This window comes from Oryx dammah, unplaced genomic scaffold (assembly GCF_014754425.2).
Source record: "Oryx dammah isolate SB20612 unplaced genomic scaffold, SCBI_Odam_1.1 HiC_scaffold_12, whole genome shotgun sequence".
NCBI lineage: Eukaryota > Metazoa > Chordata > Mammalia > Artiodactyla > Bovidae > Oryx > Oryx dammah.
This window is the reverse complement of record NW_024070196.1, coordinates 71941642-71964738: the sequence shown is the minus strand read 5'-3', so window position 1 is coordinate 71964738 and position 23097 is coordinate 71941642. Positions and strand designations below refer to the sequence as shown.

The 23097-nt window shown below is 63.6% G+C and overlaps 2 protein-coding genes across 4 annotated transcripts; one reads left to right on the top strand and one right to left on the bottom strand.

The window, feature by feature from the left end:
- The first annotated feature begins 967 nt into the window (after window positions 1-967).
- Window positions 968-5332, top strand: DGCR6L (DiGeorge syndrome critical region gene 6 like). Its single transcript, XM_040251655.1, has 5 exons — window positions 968-1221; window positions 1296-1456; window positions 3433-3533; window positions 4374-4514; window positions 4934-5332. The coding sequence occupies exons 1-5, from the start codon at window positions 1112-1114 to the stop codon at window positions 5015-5017; spliced, it is 597 nt and encodes a 198-aa protein (XP_040107589.1). The 5' UTR covers window positions 968-1111; the 3' UTR covers window positions 5018-5332.
- Window positions 5333-5885: 553 nt separating this feature from the next.
- Window positions 5886-23017, bottom strand: LOC120871605 (proline dehydrogenase 1, mitochondrial). Of its 3 annotated transcripts, none has more exons than XM_040251652.1 (14): window positions 22773-23017; window positions 18879-19087; window positions 14941-14975; window positions 14499-14648; window positions 13116-13180; window positions 12745-12861; window positions 12289-12368; window positions 11787-11868; window positions 11311-11403; window positions 10797-10943; window positions 10182-10357; window positions 9896-9994; window positions 6548-6636; window positions 5886-6263 (listed from the first exon to the last, which is right to left on the bottom strand). In XM_040251652.1, exons 2-14 carry the CDS (start codon window positions 19034-19036, stop codon window positions 6076-6078), a joined length of 1479 nt encoding a protein of 492 aa, XP_040107586.1. In that variant the 5' UTR covers window positions 19037-19087; window positions 22773-23017; the 3' UTR covers window positions 5886-6075. The 3 variants fall into 3 exon arrangements, with proteins under 3 accessions (XP_040107586.1, XP_040107587.1, XP_040107588.1); XM_040251653.1 differs by lacking the exon at window positions 22773-23017 and adding an exon at window positions 19229-19292; XM_040251654.1 differs by lacking the exon at window positions 14499-14648 and having other exon boundaries at window positions 22773-22839.
- Between the last annotated feature and the right edge of the window lie 80 nt (window positions 23018-23097).

Here is a 23097-nt window from a genome sequence, read left to right as displayed (position 1 = left end):
TCTTCAGGCCCAGGGTCCATTTGTTCCCATTTCTTGGCAGTCAGTTCTCAGAATTGTGGCAGCTCCTGTCCTGGGTTCAGCCTGATCGTCATGCAGTGACCTTCTCTTCCTGGGGTTTCAGTGTCTGCAAGACAGTTCACAGGGTATGGCTCAGAATACTGTCTATAGCCCTCGAGAAGTGAGTGAAGGTCCTTGACTGTGCTTAATGACTACATTACTGTTATTTAGGCTCCTTTGGTTGTTTTCCTTTGTTTCAGCATTTCTCATCTCTCTAGTGAAACTTATTCTTTGCCTAGTTTTCCACAGACTAAAGGCAGGCAGGGGACATGGTGGGGGCAAGCAAGGACTATAGGGTCCTGCTCCATTTCAGAAACAGACAGAAACCTCTAAAACAAACCCATGTTAGAAAAAGGGTCAGGATCAGACAGACACCTGGCCAAAAACAGACTCGCACGTAGTGAAAATCATACAAAAATATCATACTACTAGGGAATTACAAATTAAAATCATGAGGTATCACAGCACACCTATTAGGACTGCTAAACTTCAAATATACGACCATATCAACCGCTAGAGGGTGAGGAACAACAGGAACCTCCCTCAGTGCTGGTGGGATGTAGGTACAACCACTTCGTAAGACAGCTGGGAGGTGTTTTCTAAAGCTAAACAACACGATCCAACAATCATGCTTTCACTTTTTAGTTAACTGCTTTGAAAATCTATCTCCAAATTCAAACAAGAATGCAGTTACACCCAGCAGCACTACTCATAATAGGTTGGGTGCAGAGCCAGCCGCAGGGTAAGGGGCGAGGCGGGGTAAGGGGCGGGGCGGAGGGTAAAGGGCGGGGCGGCAGGGTAGGGGCGGGCTGTGGGCGGGGCGGAGGGTGGAGTGAGCGGGGCGTAGAGTGAGGGGCGGGGCCCGGGGTAGGGGCGGGGCCAATGCGGGCTGCTCCTCGGAGCCTCCTCCAGGGCAGAGCCGGCCTTCTTCCGGTGAGGCAAGAGCGGGCCGCGGTTTGTCCGGAACTGTTGGGAAAGGGGGCGTGGCGCGCCGCGCTGCGCTCTGACGTGACGCGACCGCGACGCCTGCGCTGCGGCCGGCGGCGCGGGCGCCATGGAGCGCTGCTCGGGCGCTTTGGAGGAGGCGGCGGACGGGGCCCGGCAGCAGGAGCGGCACTACCAGCTGCTGTCGGCGCTGCAGGGCCTGGTCAAGGAGCTGCCCAGGTGCGCGGCCGCTGGGGCGGGCGGGCCGGGGGGCCGGGCGGGCGGGCCGCGGGCTCACCGCGCTCCGCCCGCAGCTCCTTCCAGCAGCGCCTGTCCTACACCACGCTAAGCGACCTGGCCCTGGCGCTGCTCGACGGCACCGTGTTCGAGATCGTCCAGGGGCTGCTGGAGATCCAGCACCTCACCGAGAAGAGCCTGTACAACCAGCGCCTGCGGCTGCAGAACGAGCACCGAGGTGCGCGGGGGCGGGGGCGGCCTGCCCGGGCTGCTGGGTCCCGGGCGGAGCCCTTCCCCGGGTTCCGCTCGGCAGCAGCCCCCGAAATCGACCTCATTGAGGGCGCGGGGCTTGATGACAGATGGGGTCCAGTCAACTTCACTTTGTCAGTTGCAGTGTCACCTTCGCGCGGGACCCGCAGAGACGCTCTCACCCACCCCCAGGCGAGATCCGTGGCAGTAGGCCGCCCGCAGCGTTGGCAGGCTTGCAGCGCCCGATAGGGCCCGTTCCCCCTCCAAGGCGCATCAGGTTCCCATGCACGGAGCCCCGAAGCACCCTCTGGGCTCTGAAAACTCGTCCCCTGGAGCCACACGCTGGGCAAAACCTCCTGAGCCGTGGCCCCTCCCAGGCATCCCTGCAGGGGTGGGAGGGGCCTCCGGAGCTCCTTCCAGCGGGGTATGCCGGGCCGCTCTTCCGGCTCCCTCAGATTTCTCATCTTTGTCCTTTTATTTTTACCCAACTTTATTTTAAAAATAAACAGGGAAGTTGAAAGTACACTATAATGAATACCCATACGTTCTCCAGCTCCACTCAGTAATTGAAGTTTTGACAAAGTTCTTTTTGTCCATCAGTGTATGCAACACCACATGACTTCCCCAGAAGCCCTCAGCATTCCTCTAGACCAAGGTTTTCAGTAGCAACACTGCTAGAATCTGTGGCTGGACAGGTCTTCATAGTTCTTTGCAAAACATTAGACAGCATCCCTGGCTTCTATACTAGACGAGAGTGGCACCTTCCCCCAGAGCCGACGGCCAAGAATGTCTCCAGACACCCTTGGGGTCAGCCTTGGTCCAGTGTTAGAACCAGCGATCTAGAACAAGAACACTGCTGTGTAACCACAATGGATAGAAATCAGTCATTCCAGGGTGTGTTCTGACGCTCGGACACACCAACACTTGTCTCAGATTATCCACTGACAAGGATCCAGTGTGTGGTTGTGCATTGCGGTTTGGCCTCTGCTTCTGAAAGAATTCCCACCATTCACTGTGGTGCTGACTTTTTGAAGAGTCCAGGGCATTCTGCCTTAGAACATCCCCACTCTGAACCAAATGGACTGCCTCACGCTGACATCGTCTCTCCCTGTCTGCCTTCTGTGCTCCCTGTGACCTGGACAGCGTGATGATACGCCCACTAAATGTTTGTGGTGACATGAGGTTCCTTCCCTGTGGGGCGGGTTTGATGGACGTCTGTCTCCGGATGAGTGTATCTCTGCCAGGAATGGTTGTTGGGTTTTGTCAAAGCTTTTTTTCTGCATCTTTTGAAATGATCAAGTGGCTTTTTGGTGACTAGAGTGAATTAACAGTATTTTTTAAATCCCTGGGATAAACAGCATTGCTGGGATAAATCCTACTTGGTCATCATGTCCTTGGGCCCCCTTGGGTCTGTGCCACACTACTCCCTTGGGAGCTGTGGACACGGTGTGCAGGGTGGCTCCGCCCCTCCGCCAACCAAGGACAGCAGAGGAGGAGTGACTGCCGTGCCCTGGAGCAGAGGCCATCCTGCTTGTGCCCCTTTCCCAGGCCTTTGCCTGCATGGTCTCTGGGACATCTCAGTGGATATCCCAAGGGTGATAGGCAGGTCGTGCCGGACTCCTAGCCTGTAGCCACGTAGGCCTAGAAACCTCCATCCCCATCTTCCAATTCCCTGTGCTCAGGCTGTGGCCCTGGCTCCACCCTCACCCCGCATGCCTGGCCTCCCCCTCCTCTAGGACCCTGGAGCCCTGCTGCTGCAGACCACCATACCCTGGGTGAGGGCAGACCCGAGTGGGCTGGGCGCTGCATGTCCAGAGCTCCGCCCAGCACCCGGTTCAGGCCTCCACCACATGCCCACTGCTGGCCTGCTGCCTGTGGTGCTGGGACAGCGGGAGCACGCCCTCGCCTCCTCAGCCCTCACCCGCCGCCACCTGACGGTGCCTCTCTGGTCTCGTCCTCTCCCAGTGCTCAGGCAGGCGCTGCGGCAGAAGCACCAGGAAGCCCAGCAGGCCTGCCGGCCCCACAGCCTGCCTGTGCTCCAGGCGGCCCAGCAGCGTGAGCTCGAGGTAGGGGTGTGGGCATGGGGCCCTCCTGCACTCTGCTGACAGGGCCATGTGGAGGGGATCGAAGTGGCGTGGGAGCCGGCCTGGGCCACAGCCTGGGCTGGGCCGCGAGGGCCTGACAGGCCCACGTGTCGCTCTTTGGGCAGGTGTGCTTAGCACGGGCACCACAAAGGCCTGACGCTCTTCGCTGGGGGGTGTGCATTCGGCACGGGCGAAGAGTGTGTGGTGCCCTCACGCCCTCCACCTGCTCCCTCAGACCACAGCTCCTCAGCCTGGGCCTGTGCAGGGCAGGTATGAGTGTGGGCCACTGGGCCCCATGGCCATGGGGACGCGAGAACAGTGGTGGGAGGATGGAGCCACCAAGTCCTGTTCCCAGGTGGACAGGAACAACCCGGAGGCCCACCCACAACCAAGAACCCCCAGGGGAGGGTGCACGCCCCAGACCGGCACAGGGTCCCAAGGCAGCCCCAAGCCAGGGCTGCAGGAAGGAGGTGCTGAGCGGGGCAATGGCAGCTGTAGTGGGAGGAGACGCGCAGAGGCTGAGACGGCGGTCAGCTGGACAGCCAGCAGGGGTGGGACCGGCGTCTGGCCGCTTGTGGGGGTTAGTGCCAGGTGGCACCCGGCAGAGCAAAGGGAAGACACCCGGCGGGAGGTGGGGAAGAAGGGTGCTGGGAGCAGGTCTCTGTGTGGGAGGGTCATGGGTGCAGTGCCTACACCATCCTTAAGTCCTGAAGCTGGAGCAACTGGGGAGGGGAGAGGGGCCGGAGGTGGCAAGCCAGGAGTGTGTCTGCGGCATTGTGGGCGGACAGGAGGCTGAGCCCTGAGCCGCCCTCTCCGTGGCAGGCGGTGGAGCACCGGATCCGTGAGGAGCAGCGGGCGATGGACCAGAAGATCGTGCTGGAGCTGGACCGGAAGGTGGCAGACCAGCAGAGCACCCTGGAGAAGGCGGGGGTGGCTGGCTTCTACGTGACCACCAACCCGCAGGTCAGTGCCGTGGGCCCCGCCCGGCACAGCCTAGGGGCTACTGGTCCCCAAAGGCCACATCCCCTCTGGGGGTCTAGCTGGCCGCCGGGGGGCCTCTGCCGCCAGAGGACAAGCCAGCTGCCTGCAGGCCATCGCCCACCTTGCTCAGGCCTGCTGTGCCCCACAGGGCCCTCATCCGCGGCTCCCTGCCTCCCTGCGTACCTCCACGTGTGCCAAGCCAGGGCAGCGGCAAACCCTGCTGTGGGCCAAGTCCCAGCTTCAGCCCCTTTCTGGCAGGCAGTGGCCAGACTCCCCCCACAGGCTCCCTGCCTAGTGCCCCCTCAACCCTCCTGGTTGCCTCGAGTGCCTGGGAAAAGGAGGCTGCTTCCCTGGGCTCTGCCAGGGCTGAGGCGGACCCCCTGGTCCCATCTGCACCCCAGGAGCTGACCCTGCAGATGAACCTCCTGGAGCTCATCCGGAAGCTGCAGCAGAGGGGCCGCCAGGCAGGGAAGGCGGCCCTGTGAGCACTGCCCCGTCCCGCAGTGACCACAGGCAGCGGACAGCCCCTGGCACTGGTCTTCCTGAAGCCTGGCCACCACCCTCCCAGCGGCCTGCAGGAAGGGCACCCTGTGAGGAGAAGCCAGGTGGACCACACCGCCCTTGCCCCCGACCCGGGCTGGTGAGGGCGGGCAGGCAAAGGGCACTGTGGACCCAGCTGTCTGGCTGCCTGCCCTGGCCTACCTCTTGGCCCCTCCCTCGGTAGGTGCAGCCCCTGAGAGGGACAGGCTCCCAAACTGCGTGACCCCGAGAAATAAAGCTGCCTCAGCGTGGCCTGCACATGGCTTGTGTGACACTCTGCGGAGCCTGTCGTGACCGGGCCCACACAGCCCTCGTCTGGGGCCTCTGTGGTCTACGGAAGTTAGAAGACGCCCCCACCCCCCCCCCCCCCGCCACGGGGCCCCCCACCGGCCAGTCCCAGGGCACTCGGGCCGCAGTCAGCCTGCTCCGTGGCCGTCAGAGCTGCAGGAGCCTGGTGGGGGTCACTGGGGGGCAGGGGTGAAGGGCACGGGGCAGAGAGGGTCTCAGGGGAGAGACCAAGGCCGGGCAAGCACACCTGCCCATCGGAGCGTGCTGTCGGCATTGCTCCGAGCCCAGCTCTGGGGCTGGGGTCGGGGGTGTCCAGGGCCCCGCCTGGCCAGGTCTGCACGGAGGGCCTAAGGCTGGAGTGGCTGAACCCGACCCTGAGGCCGCTGGGGCATCAGAGCCACTCCCTCGGCCGCAAGCGAGGGCTTGATGCTGTAGAAAAGTGGTTTATTGACAGGCCAGCTTCCGCAGCCAGCCGCTGCTCAGGGCGCCCAGGGCTGGACTCTGGGGAAGGTGGTTCTTAAGGTCCAAGGTCGTGTGGGTGGGTAGGGCAGTTCCTGACGGCTCCCAGCTCTTCTGGCACGTGTGGGCCTCAGCCCTCATGAGCAGAGCAGGGGCCTGCAGGCTCTCCCAGCTCTGGGTGTAAAAGGTGATCGGTGTGAGGCTGGGATTGGCCGGAGCCCCGGGAGGTCGCCGCCCGGGTGTGGGTGCAGGTGGCCTAGGCAGGCTGGTGGAAGAGGCTGCCGGCGCCGAGCCTCCGCTTGAGCTCCTGCCACAGCAGCTGCCGCTCCCGCTGAGCCCCCTTCATGACCCCGCTGTTCTCTAGGGCGCGGCGGGACAGGTAGGGCAGCACCTCCATCACGGGCCCGTAAGGGACATACTTGTACACCGGGAAGCCTGCCTGGCCTGCACGCAGGGGCAGGAGTGGTGAGGCCCCGCCCCCAAGGAGGCCCCACCCCGCCCCTCGCGATACAGCTCCGCCCCGAGGCCTGACCCACCCCCAGGGAGACCCAGCTCCGCCCCCCGCACCCCAGCCCTGCACCCGGGAGGCCCAGTTCTGCCCCCACACCCCAGCCCTGCACCCTGGAGGCCCAGCCCCACCCCTGCACCCTGCCCCGCCCCCAAGGAGGCCCCAGCTCTGCCCCCACTCCCCAGCCCTGCACCAGCCCCACCCCGAGGAGGCCCCTCACCCAGCGGGAAGCTGATCTGGTCGCACATGCCCAGAAGCTGTCCAAAGTACACCTGGCGGTCGGCAGGGTGCAGGCCCAGCTCCTCCATCCTGTAAATGGGCAGGGAGCGGGCTGAGCCCCTCACCCCAAGAACCCTACCCGCAGGGTAGGGTGAGGGCACAGGCTCTGTCCTGCCTACTGCAGGCCTCCGCCCAGCTGCTCCTGCTGCGGGCCAAGGCCACCAAGTGTCCCCTGCCCCAGCCAGCCTCCCCTCCTGCTGTGCTTGCCCCCAGCTGCCCAGAGAGGCAGACTCACCCAGCAGCGGGCCCTCCCACCAATCCCTCCTCAAGCCCTCGGTACCAATGCTGTTCCCAGCCCCACAACCCTGCCACCAGCCCCTCACCCTCCCCTCGCTGGCTGCCCTGTGCACACTGCAGTCACCAGCCACTGGTGGCCACTGAGCCTCTGGAGGATGGATGGTCTGAGCTGAGATGCACTGCACACGTCAAACACACATGGGCCTCTGAAGACAGTGTGCAAACAGAATGCGGAGTACCTCACTGCTGTTTGGGGTATGTGGGGTTAATTGGAATGTGTCAAATTCAACTTCTGTTTTCTAAGGTGACTGCAAAGCGTTGGGATCAATGCCCGTGGCTCACATTTCTCCTAGTGCCGCTCACACACTAAGGTGGGGCCCCAGGTTCGGTCCACACCCTCCCTACTCTCACTTCCACTCGTAGGATCTTTAAAAAATCCCCAGGGTTCGAAACACTTATGCACTGGTGATGCTCACACTTTACCTCTGGCTCCTGACCAGGCAGATCCGCAGCCACCACCCTCCCTCCACCTGGGTCCTCACGCCCACCCCGGCTGGGCCCGTCACGGGACCCCCACCCCGTCCCTGGAGCCCACCACCACCCTTCTCGCTGTCTCAAGGCCCCACTCCAGGCTCCCAGAGCACTCAGTGTACCTCGCCCTGGACATCCCACAGACCCTTCTCTCCCTCGCCCGGGGCTGGGCTCCGAGGTCGAGCCCCAGTCTGGGAACAGGCAAGTGGCATCGTGTGAAATCTGCCCCTCCCCACCCCTCGCTGCAGCTCCTTCCATGCCAGCCCATGCCCACAGCCATGTGACTGCAGCTGCCCCAGCACAGGAGAGGCTCTCCGTCCACCCGGCAACACCTGAGCTGGGCCTGACTCATTCTGGCCCACAGACCTACAGCAAGCGTGACGCGGGCAAGGGCCTGCTCTCTCCAGGTCTTCTGGAAGCCTGAGGCCACCTGGTAGAAGCCTGAGCTAGCCTGCTGGACACCCGACCTGGGGGCCAGTGCCCTTCGCTGCCCTGGCCACAGATGAAGCCGTTCAGGGCCGACAGGACCCCAGCTGACCACGGACGCAGGACAACCCCAGACCAGGCCCACTCACCCTGCTGGCTCACAAAACACTGCGCAGGCCCCCAAGCTGTGGATGGGCTCATGACTTGGCCAAACCTAACCCAGGCTCTCTTACAGGGTCCCTAATATGTGGCACCAGAGACCACAGCGCTTCCCCGGGAAGTCCAGCCCAAGCTCTTCCAGGCCCAGGGCCCCTGGAGCAGGACACAAGACGCCAGCCTGCCTGCAGGGCAGAGGCTCCCCCAGAATGGCCTGGCCAAGCTGCGGGGCCTGGGACGGCAGGGCACCCGGGTCAGGGAAGCTGCGTCTAGGGCTGCAGGACTAGGCCAAGATGGGAGGTCAGCACAGCTCCCGTGGAACAATCCAGAAGCTAGGAGAAAGGAGGCCTTCTGTGGACAGTAACACCTTCAGCAGTCTCATGGTCCTTGCCTAGTCAGGCTGAGAGGACCGGCCTGGGACCAAAAGCTGAAGTGCAAAAGGGCAGCCACAGGCGGCTGAGACTGTGACGGGGACCGAAGGAGGTGGGCGCCGGCAGGGCCTCTGTGAGCACCATCGGGGTGGGGGGGCCCTGGGCACAGAGGGACCACCCTCAATCAAGGCTCCAGCACAAAATTGTGTTTTAAGCCTAAGCAAAAACCAGCTTTTAAAATTGCAACTCAATCCAGTGTTCCTTCCAAAGTCAAGGAAGCCAGAACTCATCTCCCCTGGGTACAGAAGGGTGCCCCTGGCCACCCCACATCCAAGGATGTGGCAGGGTGTCCAAGGAGGCCCCAGGGAGTAAGGGAAGAAGGTGGAAGAGCCCACCCAGCCAGGAGGCCAGTCAGAGCCCCCCACCCCACCCCAAGGAAACACCTGACCGCCCCCCCCACAGGACTCCAGAGGCTGCTCTGGCCGCCCCGCGGCCTCCACGCTCCTGTTCCCAGCCAGGTGGCTGCAAGGGCAGGCGTCAGAAACCGTGGCTCTGAGCTGCAGATTCAGGCTGCGTAAAAGCAGCCTTTGGCAGGAGAAGACCAAGCAGGACATTGCTGAACCACTCAAGACAACCAGTCACCCCAGGCAGCACCAGCAAGTGCCCCGGGCACACTCCGGCACCTCCAGTACCCAGGCCCTGGCTAGGGGTGCCCGCTGTGGGAGAGGGGCCCGCCTTACTCCTGGGGAAGGCCCAGGCCAGCCAGGCCACCACACACCCAGCTTCCTGTGGGGTGGGGGGAGGAGCCAGAACCCCTGGTGGGGTCCACGTTCGGTCAAGATATGAGATAAGAGAACACAGGGTGGGGACTCGCCCATGGTTAGGACGCGGCACCTCTGCCACCAGGTGGACAGCTGTGATCCCTGTTAGGGACTAAGGCGCTTCCCCGATGGCTTAGCAGGTAGAGAACCCACCCACAGCGCAGGAAACACAGGAGGCCAGGGTTCCACCCCAGGGTCGGGAAGGCCCCTGGGAGAGGAAATGGCCACCCACTCAAGCACCCTTGCCTGGAGAGTCCCACGGACAGCGGGGCCTGGCGGCCCGCAGTCCATGGGGGTCACAAAGAGGCGGACACGACTTAGCGGCTAAGCACTCACTGGGGAACTAAGATCCCACAAGTCACAAATCAATGCCAAAAAGAATAAAAAGGAATGTATTTCACCTCATTCCTCTCTGTGATTTACAAGGCTGCCCCATGGGGACACAGACCACGTTAAATCCCAAGCGCAGTTTAAAGTGCCGTGAAGCTGCCTATAAGCGAGGCGACACGTCTCAGGTCGCCGACGTTTCACGCTGTGTGAATCGCCTGATGACACTTACTTTGAATCAGAACCTGAGGAAGTCGGGTATTAACGCTAAAAGCCAAAGGAACTGCAGGCAGCCTTTCTGCTACTGCAGCGAGATGCCCAGCTGGGCCAGGGGGTCCGGGGGCCACAGATGTCCCCCGAAGCCCTGCCTGCCTCACGCTTCCAGCGCAGCCCAGGGGTGGGGCGGGGGGCAGGACCCACCTGCGCAGCGTGAAGCGCACGGTGCCTTCATTGTGCGAGGCCACCATCACCGCGGCCCTGGCGTTGTGCTTCAGCTCCTCCAGGACGTAGTCCAGGCACCTGAGTGGGGAAACGTCAGCCGGGACCGCACAGCCCCCTGGGGGCAGAGGCCACGGGCCACCTGGGGTTCTGGGACCACGGGGAGGAGCGAGTGTCCCGCTCAGCTGGGATCGTGCGTCCAAGAGCACGGAGGCCGGCCCCCTGAGACGCCCGGAGCCCTGCCCCCTGGGAGCCGGGCGCCGCCCACCTGTGGTACACAGCGCTGGTGGCCTCGTACGTGGGGTTGATGGGGTCCTCGTAGCCCACCTCCAGCGCGCGGGCGCGCTCCTGGGCCATGTATGCACCGCGCACCAGCTTTGCCCCGAAACACCAGCCCTCCCGGCGAGCCAGCTCCACATCCAGGGTGACGTTGTCATAGGCATCCTGCGGGCCGCACCAGAGGTCAAGGACGACCGGGATGGGGCCCCCTCCAGCCTGTGTCCCCCAGCAGAGCCCCCCTGGGGCCTGGGTGCCCCCAGCGTGTAGCCAGCAGCTGTGGCCACTTGGCGGGGGCTCTGCAAGCCGTCAGCACCTGCCGGGACCCCACCACCCACGTGCCCTGTCCCCAAAGCCCCAACGCCAACCTCCGGCCCCTCCAAACACCCAGCTGGGCCCCGAGCGGCCAGTCAGGGTTTGCACCAGGGTCCCTGAAGCACAGGCCCAGAGCCTGCGTCGACACTTGGAGAGAACCAAGCTGCAAAGGGCCAGAGAAGACAGCCACTCAAAACCTGGGGGTTGAAGCACTTTAAGGGGACTCAGAAAGCTGCTCCATCCCTGCTCCTGCGGCCCCTCCTCCCCCAGCGAGGGGCGGGCGGGTGCACACCCTGAGGTAGCACTGGAACGTGTTGAAGACGAGCGGCCTCTCCGTGTTGAACCTGCGCTGCATCTCCAGCGTCAGGCGGCTGATGGCTGGCTGGAAGTAGGTCTGCTCCGCGTCCACCATCAGCCGCACACCCACCTGGCTGGCTTTCTGAGGGACGCAGGGGAGGGGATCTGTGTGGGCACAGGTGAACGGGCGCCCCCGACCCCACTGCGTCCCAGGCGGCCCCTCCTACCCAGCACGTCCTGGGGCACCGCCCCCCGGGCCCCCGCGCGGGCCCCCCCCCCCGGCCCCCGCCCATCCCCGGGCGCCCCCCCCCCGACCCCAGCATCTCTGGGGCACCCCCATCCCGACCCCAGCACGTCCTGGGGCACCCCCCGACCCCAGCGCATTCTGGGGCACTCACTTGACCCCTGCGCATCCAGGGTGCCCCCCAAACCCCAGCACACCTTGGGGCACCCCCCAACCCCAGGATGTCCGGGGCGACCCCCGACCCCAGTGCATCCCGGGCGCCCACCTTGGCCAGCACGTCCATCCTCTGCAGCATACGTGTCATCTGCCCCTCCTCCTCCTCTGTGAACTGCGACAGCAGGGGCTCCAGCCGTCCCGTCTGGGGGTCAGGGCCATCCGGTCACGGCGGGCTCCATGCCTGGGGCCCCTAGGCCAGCACGGCCTGCTCCCACGGGCGCCCTCCACAGAGCCTCCCGACATCCCGGGCCTGGCGCCCGGGCCCCTCTCCCCACCATGCCATGTCCACTGCCCAGGGTGAAGGCCACTGCCCTGCCCGGGGTCCCCCAGCCACCAGGGCCCAGGACCGCGCTGCCGCCGGGACACCGGCTCCCGTGCAGGCCCGGCCTGCCCCAAGGAGTCTGACCCCACACGAGGTGACCCCCACACCTCCCCGAGGAAACCCCAGCTCTGTGCGTGGGGGCCCCCCCACGATGACCCTGTGGGAACCGTGAGGCAGGGACCAGCTTGGCTGGGGCACGTCACCTGCATGTTGGGGACCACCAGGTGCCTGGAGAGCTCGGTCCTGCTGTCAATGAGGCTGCACCAGTCCAGCAGGTCCAGCGTGCTGCGGGAAGAGGCACCAGCAGTGGGCGGCAGCCTGACCACGGCTGCCAGTGCCCACCACACACCCAGGCCCCACAGCAGCCCCCTCCTTGCAGGAGTGCCCCCAGACCAACCCCCACCTTGAAACACAGATACAAATGGAAACAGTACATCCTCTGTTTATGAAACAGAAGTGAGACACAGACCCTTCGGAGGATCTCAGCTGCCCTCACCCTCCGCCCACCTGCCAGGCGGGTCCGGGACAGCGGGGTGTAGCACCCCCACTCGAGAACCCAGACAATTCCCTGGGAAGCTCTGGGGTTCGGGGGTCCCACAACCTAGCGGAGAGTTAGCAGGATCGGGAGAGGCCGGTGAGGCTCAGCCAGAACCCTGCCTGGACGCAGGCGGCCACCCCCGGGGACCTCAGGGGGGCTCTGCCTACCCAGACACGCCCAGTGTCTCCGCGGTGAACCAGTCCTCGATCTCCGCCCGGGACGCGATGCCCATCTTGACCACGCTTTCCTGCAGAAGCCGGGGTGGGGGGGTGTCGGTCCCTCCCCAGCTCCTTCCCAGCCCTTCTCACAAGCACCTCCTGCTCTGCCTGCTGGCCTGCGATGCCAGGCTGAGCTCCTCACACCAGCACGAGACCCAGCTATGTTCTGCCTTGGGTCTCCACTCCACAGACGGCCTCTCCCTGCCACCGGCCACCCCTCAAGGCTCCCCACATGCCTGCCCACCCCCTGCAGGGCCCCCCACTCCCACCCAGCGCCTGCCTGCCAACTCTCTCCCCGCCTGCACACAGGCCCTGGAGAAGTGACAGGATTCAGACACGGTCAGGCCTCCTGGGCAGGATTCCTCACGGCCCACCTGCCCACAGCCACCAGAGAGGGGCGCCCACCTGCAGCGTGGCCACCTCAAGCTTCGTGTCCACAGCAGCCAGCCCAGCCTTGCCCTGTTCAGCAGCCACGTGGTGGAAGAAGCGTCTCCACTTGGTCAGCACGTCTGAGAACTGCAGCTGTGGACGCCAGCCCTGAGCTTCCACCCGGGTGCCTGTGAGCCCCTCCCAGGACCCCCTGCAGCCCAAGCCCCCAAGCCCACCTGTGCACCCAGCTTCCGGCCTGAGGCCCCCAAGCCCACCCAAATGCACCCAGAGCCCAGGCACCGGTATGTGAGTGAAGGCACCTTCGCTTAACACTCGCGGTGCCCCACGTTCATACCAACCCTCTGCGGGTGCGGGGTGGGGTGGGGGCAGGGGGTTCTGACATTCACCAGAAACTGCGGTCTCCCCAAAGCCGTGAGCTTAATGGCTGAGAAGCCATCCTCGCTGGCTCCGCCTGTGGGAAGCCACAGGAAGAGCCATCAGGAAGAAGCCACCCCCAAGAGCCTTGGGGGCTAGGGGGACCCTGAGCCAGAACATGTGCCACTCCCGTCAGGACGTGTCTCAGCAGCATGGAGGAGGCTGCAGGCAGTGGGCAGGGGCCACATCTCCCATGGGTTACCCACGACACCCAGCCCCGAGACCCCCGGAAAGAGAATGGTCTCACTCGAACGATCCACCCAGTGAGACGGTCGGTGGTACCTGTCCTCCCAGAAGAACACCTGTCTGCCCTCGCCCCCAGGCCCGGGCGGGCCACCTGGCCCTCGGAATCGGCTCTGGTGGCTACCTGGCAATTTCAGGCTGTGGTGGCAGCAGTGGGAGGGGAGGGCCCTTCGAGGACCCAGACACCTGGGCCGGGTGACCAGCCAGGGCAGAAACACCAACCCCGCATGGCCCATGAATGCCCTGCGCACAGCTGCCCCTGACGCCCCTGCAGGCAGGCAGGCCACTCAGAGGGCTTGGAGCTGGCCGTGGGCAGTCAGGAAGGCGGGGGCCAGGGAGCGGGGGAGGCCTGCCCACGCTCACCCACTTGGTTCCTCTCCAGTGGCCTCAGCACCCAGGGCCGCCCCGAGGGCGCACGGAGCACAGACTCGCGCACGGAGCACAGACTCGCGCACGGAGCACAGACTCGCGCGCAGAGCACCGGCGGAAGGCTGACGGTGATCCGCCGCCTCCGTCCCTCTCGTCTGGCTGCTGGAAGCCAATGATCACACCTCCGCTCGTCTGTCCCCAGCCCAGAACCAAGGAGACGCCCCCTGCCTGGACACCAGGCAGCCTCTGTGCGGCCAGTCAGGCGCCCGATGCTGACCCCAGCGGGCTGCCTCTGGGTGGTCCTCACTCCTGTCCCTGAAATGTTCACGGAGCCGGGACCCTAACGGGAGAGCTGCGGGGGACCCACGGGGTTTCTGAGACTGGAGCACACCGAGGCCTGCGTGTCTCCCGGCTGAGTCCGCCTCCTGAGGGGGTGGTCATGCCCAGGGGCCACGCCGGGCAGCACCTCCATCCGGGAGGGCGCGGCCACAGCCCCTGGGATGGTGCTGCCCTCGGCAAAGCCAAGCACCATGTGACGAGATCCAAGCCCCGCAGCAGGTCCGCATCTGGGCACCTGGGGCCAGCCAGGCTTCTCAGGAAGCAAAGGGATGGACCGGGTGTGTGAGCCCAGACCGCCTCCCAACCTTGGCCACCAAGATGCGGACCGAAGCCTGGGTGAGCGCTCCAGCCCCCGCCTCGAGCTCGCCCCCATGTCCCTGAAGCAGGGGCCGGCCGGGCCTCACCTGAGGCCTCGATGCAGCGCAGGAAGGTCTCCATGTGGCTGTCACACTTGGCCTCGCTGGCATAGAAGTAGGTGCGGGCGCTGGTGACCCCATCCCTGCGGTCCCCGAAGGCCCGGTGCGCCTGGAACTGCTTTTCCCTATTACTGACACCTGGGGGTGGGGGTGGCAGCCTGAGTCCCCCCTCCATGGCCCTGCAAATGGCCCCCGCTGGAGCTGCACCCGCTCTGCCACCAAAGCAGCCCATGCCTGCTCCCTGACTCAGCCCGGGTCACACCCAGGTTGGGAAGGCAGAGCCCAGGCACCCAGGAAGGCCAGGAGGGCGTGTCACCCGCCCGGGCACCTGGGGACACGGGCTGGAGCTGCGGTAGCGGCCCTGGGCCCCGAGCCAAGAGGTGTGTGCAAGGAGAGAGGGCTCACTCCTGACCGGCTCCCCTTGACTCACCGCGGCCGTCGCGCTCCAAGGCCGAGGAACAGGATCTGCAGCAGAGAGGGGACGGGGAGGGTCAGGCCCCCACTGCAGAGGGCGGGCAGCGGGGGCAGGCAGGGGGCGCTGAGCCGGACACCGACGAGGGGCCAGCTCACCTGCCAGGTGGGAGCGCCCTGCCCTGCCCACCCCACCCTCCAGGGTCACCTCCTCTGAGCCTGGCAGACAGGGCCCGGCCAACAAGCCCTGCACCCCACAGCCTCCCCCCAGGGAGCCCCTTCTTACAGCGGGTGAGGGGCAAGCAAAGCAACACACAGCCCAAGGCCTGGGTGGGTCCTTCCTGAGAGGAAAAGGCAGGGCCCCGACCCGAGACAGGGTGGCCGCCAGCTTCCGCCCCCCTGCCCTCCCCTCACAGCCGCCCACCTCACCCACGCGCCACAGGGTTACTTTTGAACCCACAGTCCGAAGGTGTGTTCCCAGCATCCACCCTCCCTTGGCTGCCCCGACCATCACACCTGAATACCCAGGTCCTCCCGAGGGCAGGACCCTAGGCCAGCCTGGAGGAGGCACCGCAGCTGCAGCCTGGTGGGGTGGAGGGACGCCACGGCCCCCATCCACACTGAGGCTGTGGGGGCTCGAGCCTGCTCCGTCAGCACACAGCCCAGAGTCCAACTCTCAGGCGACCACCCACCACAGAAGGGGCACCGTCGCTCAGAGGCCCCCAGGGCCGGGGCCAGTGACAGTCCCAGGTAGCGGCCAGCCACCTGCCCTCCAAGCCTCAGCCAGGCTCCAAAACCACAGGGAGCAACCAGCCACACAGCCGCGGTGTGGGGCCAGGGCCCAGCCTGAGCAGAGAACACTGGGGGACAGGGCTGTGGTTCTCGAGCAGGCCTGCGAGTGGGTGGGGCCTCTGGGAGACAAAAGGGGCAGCTGACAGGCTAGGGGGAGGGTGTGTCATCTCAGCATGGGGAGAAGGAGGAGCACATTCTGGGCACGCACACACATACACAGGCACACACACGCAGCCACGTGTGCACACACGTGCACACACGTTCAGACACACACAAACATGCGGACACACGTGCACACATACATGGGCAGACACACGTGCAGACGTGCACGCGCAGACATGCAGACACGTGAGCACACGTGTGCGGACACACATGCCGACGTGCACACACATATGCACAGCCCAGGATGTGGAGAAGGGAACAAAAGTGCACCAGGAAGGGGCGGGCACAGGGGAGAATGGCAGGGATGACGGGAAGTCCCGGGCCACGCCCTCAGCCATCTCTAAGCGCAGCTCTACATCAGATTTGCTGGCTGGATGCCTTTTAGGAAAAAATAGAAAGTGTGGGGGTGGGGGTGGCACAGTGGTAAAGAACCCGCCTGCCAGTGCAGGACACTCCGGAGACACAGGTTCGATCCCTGGGTGGGGAAGATGGCCTGGAGAAGGAAACGGCAACCCACTCCAGTCTTCTTGCCTGGAGAACCTCATGGACAGAGGAGCCTGGCGGGCTGCGGTCCTCGGGGTTGCAAAGAGTTGAACACGACCGCACGACTGAGCATGCACACACACATAAGAGGTGAGGAGAGACCGTGCTGGCTGCCCCACACTGAAGGAGGAAGCAGAACAGCCTCCATCTTGAAAGCAGGACTCCAATTTGGGCCGGACTGTGGACTTTGAACTATATGCCCAGTATCTGTGGAAACGACATACCAACTGGATAACCAGGCCCCTGGAAGGAAGAGCCCCAGGGCTCTCCATAACTAACAGAATACCCTAACTATCTGTGTAACCAAATAGAATCATACATTCTATTATGCTTATTGGGATATGACCACAAGCCTATTGATAACTGTCCACTGTTAACTACCTGGGCTTAAGGCATATGAATCACGGGTTAACTTTGACTGTGTCTTTCTTTTTCCTTTGTTCAGACTAGTTTCAGGGAACCTTATACACTTAGGGTATATAAGCTTTTCACAAAGACTGGTCGGGGTCCTTGGCTAAGAGGAGACTCTGCCTTGGGCCCGCCGGTGTAATAAGCTGCACTCCACTATCTGCCTTGTCCTTCTGAGTGAGTTTGTTTCCCAGAACGCATGGCTACAACACCAGCTCTGCCCTGATTAAATGTGGGAGGCCGGAGAGAAGCACGGAAGAGCCTGGCAGCCCCAGGCCCTGGCTCTAGGCAGCAACCAAGACACCGCACACAATCCCAACCACGACCTTCACCCTGGGGACCCAGGCCAGGCCTGGCACAGCCAGGACAGACACGTCTGCTGTCCGCACTGTCCCAGCTGCCGTCACAGCCCATCATCGGGAGGAAACCTCGCCCTGCTCCCCCGCCCCGTGGGGCTTAGCCTGCTGGGGGTGCCCTGGGGGGCTCCTCTCCTGGAGTGAGGACCCCGGTCTCCACCTTCTAACAGTTGTTCTGGGAACCACCATCCCACCATGCCTGGATGGCCACTCTGCCTCCCACTTCCCACCCTGGGAAGCCCCCCAGGCCCCTCCTCCCAGTGGCAGGGGCATCAGCATCATTCCCGGGGCAGGGTCTAGGGGCCTGTGATCGCTCCGTTCCCCCCGCAGGAGCTCGACAGCTGGATGTTGGATCAGCGCCCTGAGCCCGGTTCTGCACCCTCAGCCCAGCCCCGCCGAACACACGGGGTGGCCAGGTAACTGCAGACAAGCCACCCTGTGAGGACAGAGAGGGACCGCAGCTAACGGCCCAGAGGCCAGCCAGCAGGGCTCTGGCAGGACCAGCGGCCCAGGGTCACGGGCTCCATGCCTGCGGCCAGCCCCGCCTCCCAGCGCTCCCCTGCAGGGCGAATTGCCCGGGGGAAAGGAGGCTTTTCATACCAGAGAAAGAACTTCCATTGTGAAACCACCAACCCCCACCCAGACCCAGTGGGACACGGCCCATTAGTTATTCAAAAGGCACCCCAGGCAGCCACCAGGCACCAGGAACGGGGGTGCGGAGCTAGAGAACCCCGCCTTCATGACAGCAAATTGAGAGACAGGGGCTTGGCTCCCCAAGCCAATCGAGCAGCGGCTCCGCTGGGACATTCCGTTCCCAGGGCTGGAGTCTCCTATGACCTGACCCCTCCCTGCCCCTGGCCAGAGAAAACATCAAACCTGAGATGGGGCAGGCGACTCAGCGAGCCTGTTCCCCCCTCACTGGCTCAGACGCAGCTGCTATCAAGACTCTGTGCGGCCTGGCCTGGAGGGGAGCAGAAACCAGCCCAGCAACCAGGCAGGCATTCTGCAAAGCAAGGGCTGGATCTGCCCGAGTCTCCAATGGGGACACGTCCTGTGGCCCAGGAGGGAAGTGGGGGGTGCCCTCCTGCCCCCACAGCCCTGCCCAGAGAACAGACCCCTGCAGCCAGTCAGCGACCTCAGCAGAAGCCGCTGGGCTGGCCTGCCACAGGGAGCCGGCACATTCCATTTTCCTTGGATGCCCCCGGGCGGGCTCCACACCTGCCGGGAGGACCCCAGCTGCTAATCAGGAACCGGTCTCAGAGGCCAGGCAGAGGGACCGCCCTGGGGGTCAGAATCCTCTGAAGAGATGCTTCACCAGGAAGCCAGAAGACCACCAATGCCAGTATGATCGTCTGTGCCATGCCACTCAACTTTGCCAGCCACCCCCCATAGGGTGACAGCAACCTGTGATCTTCACACGTCACAAGGCATTACTCTTGCTGTGCTTCAACCATTTAAAACTGTAGCCATGATCCTTAGCCTGCAGACTGTACAAAACCAGGAGGATCAGACTAGGGGCCAGGGTTGGCCAGCCCCAGCCTCGGGCACACAAGGCCTTGGAGAAGGCTCAGGCCGTCGTCCTCACGGGACGAAGGCCCAACCCCAGGCAGGCCCAGGAGGGCTGCGGAGGTCGGGCGGCCGGAGCTCCCCCAGCAGTCCCGGACGGTCCCACCCGCGGGCGTCACGTGGCCCTTACTCCATCTCCGTGCGCTCAGCCTCCTCAGGCGTCAAGTCCTCCTCCACACCGTAGTCCAGGATGGAGCCCACGCCAAAGGCCTTGTTGCGCTGGATCAGGGGCCGGATGGACTCCTGGTCCTCGCCAGCCACAAACTGCCCATAGAAGGTCATCTTCATCAGCGTGTTGAACAACCTTTGCCCCAGAAGTTTCCTGGCAAGGTGCAGCAGCTGGAAGGCAAGGGGAGCGGCTGTCCAGGGCTACCTGGGCTCCTGGCCCCCAGCAGGACTCCATGCTCCCTCCCTGGTCACACAAAACCCTCACATGCTCCCCGGGGCCACACGGCGCAGGGCCCTGATTTACGGCCACACCACCCAGAATGGCTTGCTTCCTGCTCGTAGGAGCCAGCTGTCCCCAGCTCCTCGTCGGAGTTGGCCGGTCCCCGGCGCTGCTCTGACCCCTCTCCTGCCCTGCAGGCTCACAGGTGACCCCGGAGGCACGTGGCAGCCACCTGACCACCGCTGGGTGGATACAGTGACTGGCGGGCCTCTCCGGAAACAGCAGCGGTGGGTGCGTTCACAGCGTTGTCTGTATCCACGCCTCGGCTGGGGATGACGGGGACTGGTGTGACTTCCTCGGAGGCAAGCACCCAGAGTTTCCAATGTTTTGCTCACTGCTTATTCCAAGTCCCTAAAACACTGCCTGGCAAGGGGCTGGCCCTGCAGTGGGTGCTGAACAGATGAACACACAGAACTCTGAGTGGCACGAGCTCCAGTGGAGGCAGCTCAGGCCGGAAGCGAGCCGGGTAACCGCCCCCAAGGGTCCGGGAGGCGCCCGCCCACGGGGGGCCAGTGGGGGCTCGGCACAGTCAGGCGTCCACCGCAGCCCAGCAGCCCAGGCATGCGGGCCCCAGGGGAAGACAGCCACCCAAGCCACTCAGCTTTCTCCTCTACCCGCCAGCACCACATCCCAAATTCCTGCCATCTTCATTCAAATGGGCCAAGCAGGTGACTCCTGCCCAGCGCAGCTCTACACTGAGCGAAACAGAGGAGGGACTCCCCTCCTAGTTGCGGGGAGACCTGGAAGGTGGGAGGGGCAAGGTCCTTCACAGGATTCAGAATGGGGGCGAGGGGGTGCCAGACAGGGCAAGAGGAGGGCTCTGCCAGGCAGGAAGGCGACAAGGCGGGAAGGAATCAGGACGGGGGGCAGGGGTGGCCGCTGGAGGACACACCCACCACCTGTCCGGGAAGCCCTGAGCCACCTCCAGCTCCAAGACCGGGACAGCCTATGGCTTCTCAACCCCACTGAACAACAGAACCCCACTTTCTTGTGGGAATCAGGCCTCAAGGAACCATCTCCAGTCCAAACAAAAGCATGGGTGAGTCACAGGCCTTCATCCCCAAACCAGCGTCAAACGGCCCATGCCACCCCAAGGCTGATACAGCTGCCCTGCGCCTGGCACTCCGACAGACACTCAGGGGGCCACATGGCATGCCGAGGGCAAAGGTTTCCAGGCCATCGCCTCTTCCCGTTGGCAGCCTCTGCCCAGTGTCTGACTTTATTGCGTCTCACTGTTTTTATAAGGAAGATTGGAAATGGAAAGTGAAAGCGCCAAGCTGGGAGAGGGCAGCCTTCTCCTGCCTCCCAAGAGCCCCGGCCAGAAGTCAGGGAGTCTGTGGGCCTGGGCAGCCTCACTGAAGGGCAAGTCAAGTCTCCGACAAATCCAAGTTCAACCCAGAGGCAGACGAGGCAGAATCAGGGACCTGAGAGTCAGCACTCAGCTGTGGGAAATCCCTGACATCATACATGCCGATTCCGAGGACTGTCAGAAACACGGCGTGGATGTGGGCCGGCTGTCTGCTGCTGGGCTGGCAAGCTTGCCCGCCCAGAGACATGTGGTAAATAATCTAGGCTGTACAGGACACACAGTCCGTCCTAGCCACTCAGCTGCTGTGGAGGAGCCCCAGCCAACACTCACTGAAGGGGCAGGAGCAGGGCTGATGCTGAGGTGTGGTCCCGGGCCCTCCCGGTCCCCTTGTGCCCCTGTGTGGTCAGGGGTAACAACCCCGAAGGCCCCACCAGGTCCCACCCTGGCACAGGAGAGGCCAGCCTCTCACAGAGGGTGATGGAAGCACTGGGGCAGGGCTGGCAGTTTAAAGCCCAGAGCAAAGAAGCCTGTAGGCTCATCCTGGTGCCCAGTGTGCCCTGGGGTGGCTCCGCCCGAGACCAGGTAGCCCCACCTCTTCCCCAGGCAGCAACACCCTTCATGGGTTTAGAAACTTGCACCAGGAACTGATGCAGAGCAGACTCCGTAGAAGACTTAGAGATGCCTACAGGCGAGGACGGGTAAGGCCAGTTTTCTCCCCTCCCTACCCACACCCTTTCCCCCAGGCTCTCCAGCGCTGGCTCACGCCCAAGCACAGAGGCTTTCATCACAGAACACCTGGATGTTCTAAACCATTCGCAAAAAGGCCTCCCTGTGGGCAAGTGCGGGCCCCCACTGGGTCCAGAGCCAATGCCACAGCTCAAACTGGGTTCCTGCAAGCTGATACTCCCTGGGGCAGGAGCTGCGCAGACCTGCACTGGCTGGGCAGGAGGAATTTCTGCTGCAGGCCAAACCACGAGAAGGACCAGGTCTGGGGAGCAGCCCACGAGCTCCACAGTCTAGTCTCTGCCCCGTTTCCTCCAGCACCAGGCACCGAGGTCCCTGTCCCCAGCAGGACCACCAGCAAGGACGACAGTGGGACAGATCCCTCGGAGGGTGGGCAGGGCACCACCCACAGTGACTGGGCTCCTTAAGCAGGTCACAGGCAGAGCACCAGGGGAGAAGCCACCTTGCTCTCCAGGCATCCACAGTGCGGTTAAGGGGCACTGGCCCCAGGCAGATGCCCGAGGGACAGTGGAGCTGGCCTGTCTCTCCTGTCATCGCCCGAAGTGCCTGAGGACTCCAGCTGTGCAGGCTTCTCTGCTGAATCTGAACCTAGACCTTCCAAAACCACCCAGCTCTAACTCTGCCCTCACCACCCACCCGTCGTGGCCTCACTTTCACCTCTGCCCAAGGTGTGGCTAGGTGCTCCTCCTGGGTCCAATCTCCCTAGGCTCTCCCTGGAGCCCAGGTGCCCTCCACACAACCTGAGAGGTGAATGCCACCCGCATGCAGAGCCTTCAGGACCCTCAGCACCAACTGGACCCTTGCTTCTAACCTGTTCCCACGGTCACCCTGACCAACAGCGGCTAAGACACTTCTGCTTTTTAATTTCCCAAATCCCTCACACTTCTCAAAGTCATTGTGCTCAAGTTTCAAAAGTCAGATATTTGAGCAGCTTCCCATTCTCTCTCAACACTGTCCGTTCACGATGGTCACGTGTGGGGACCCTAGCTTCCAAGAACTCTGGGGTTCCAGACTATGAGCGACACACGGCCAGGCTACCTTTTCAGCAAAGCAGATGACATTCGATTTTAATCTCAAGTGAACACTGTGTATTACTGCAGGCACTATACAGCTTAAACTTTAGACTGGTTTTTGTTTTCAGTTGCTATGATGAAGAATTCGCCTGCAATACCTGACACCTGGGTTGGATCCCTGGGTCGGGAAGATCCCCTAGAGTAGAAAATGGCACCCCACTCCAGTATTCTTGCCTGGGAAATTCCATGGACAGAGGATCCTGGCGGGCTACAGTCCACGGGGTCGCAAAGAATCGGACACGACTGAGCGACTGACCAACCAACCACGACTGATATGTAATAAAATTCACTGCCCGAAAAGCGCGTGCAGGAAACACCGCCCTTCCTAACTTCCCGGCCACGGGCGATGCTCCAGAGTGCCCGCTCTCCACCCTGAAGCCTCGTAACGGCTCCCATACGGGTGAAGGTCCGCGGGGCCCGGCCGCATCCCCGCCCAGCGGCCCCGCACACCTGCTCGTGACGCGCCAGCAGCGCAGGCGAGGCGCAGAGGCTCAGCACCAGTAGGCTGCGCGCCAGCTCCCAGCTGCGCCGGCTCCGGTACGCCTCCTGCGTGTTGCCGAAGTCCACCGCGGGCACCGGCGGCCGCGCGGTTTCTGCCGGCCCGCACACGGGCTCGGCTCCCGGGCCCGCGGCGGGCTGCTCTCGGGCAGCAGGCGCGGTAGACAGCGGGTCGCGGCGACAGAGGGCGGAAAGCTGCACCCACGACGTTCGCCGGAGACCCATGGCTGCTGTCCGCCCACGTCGGGGTTGCCTAAATAGGCGCCCCGGCCCCGCC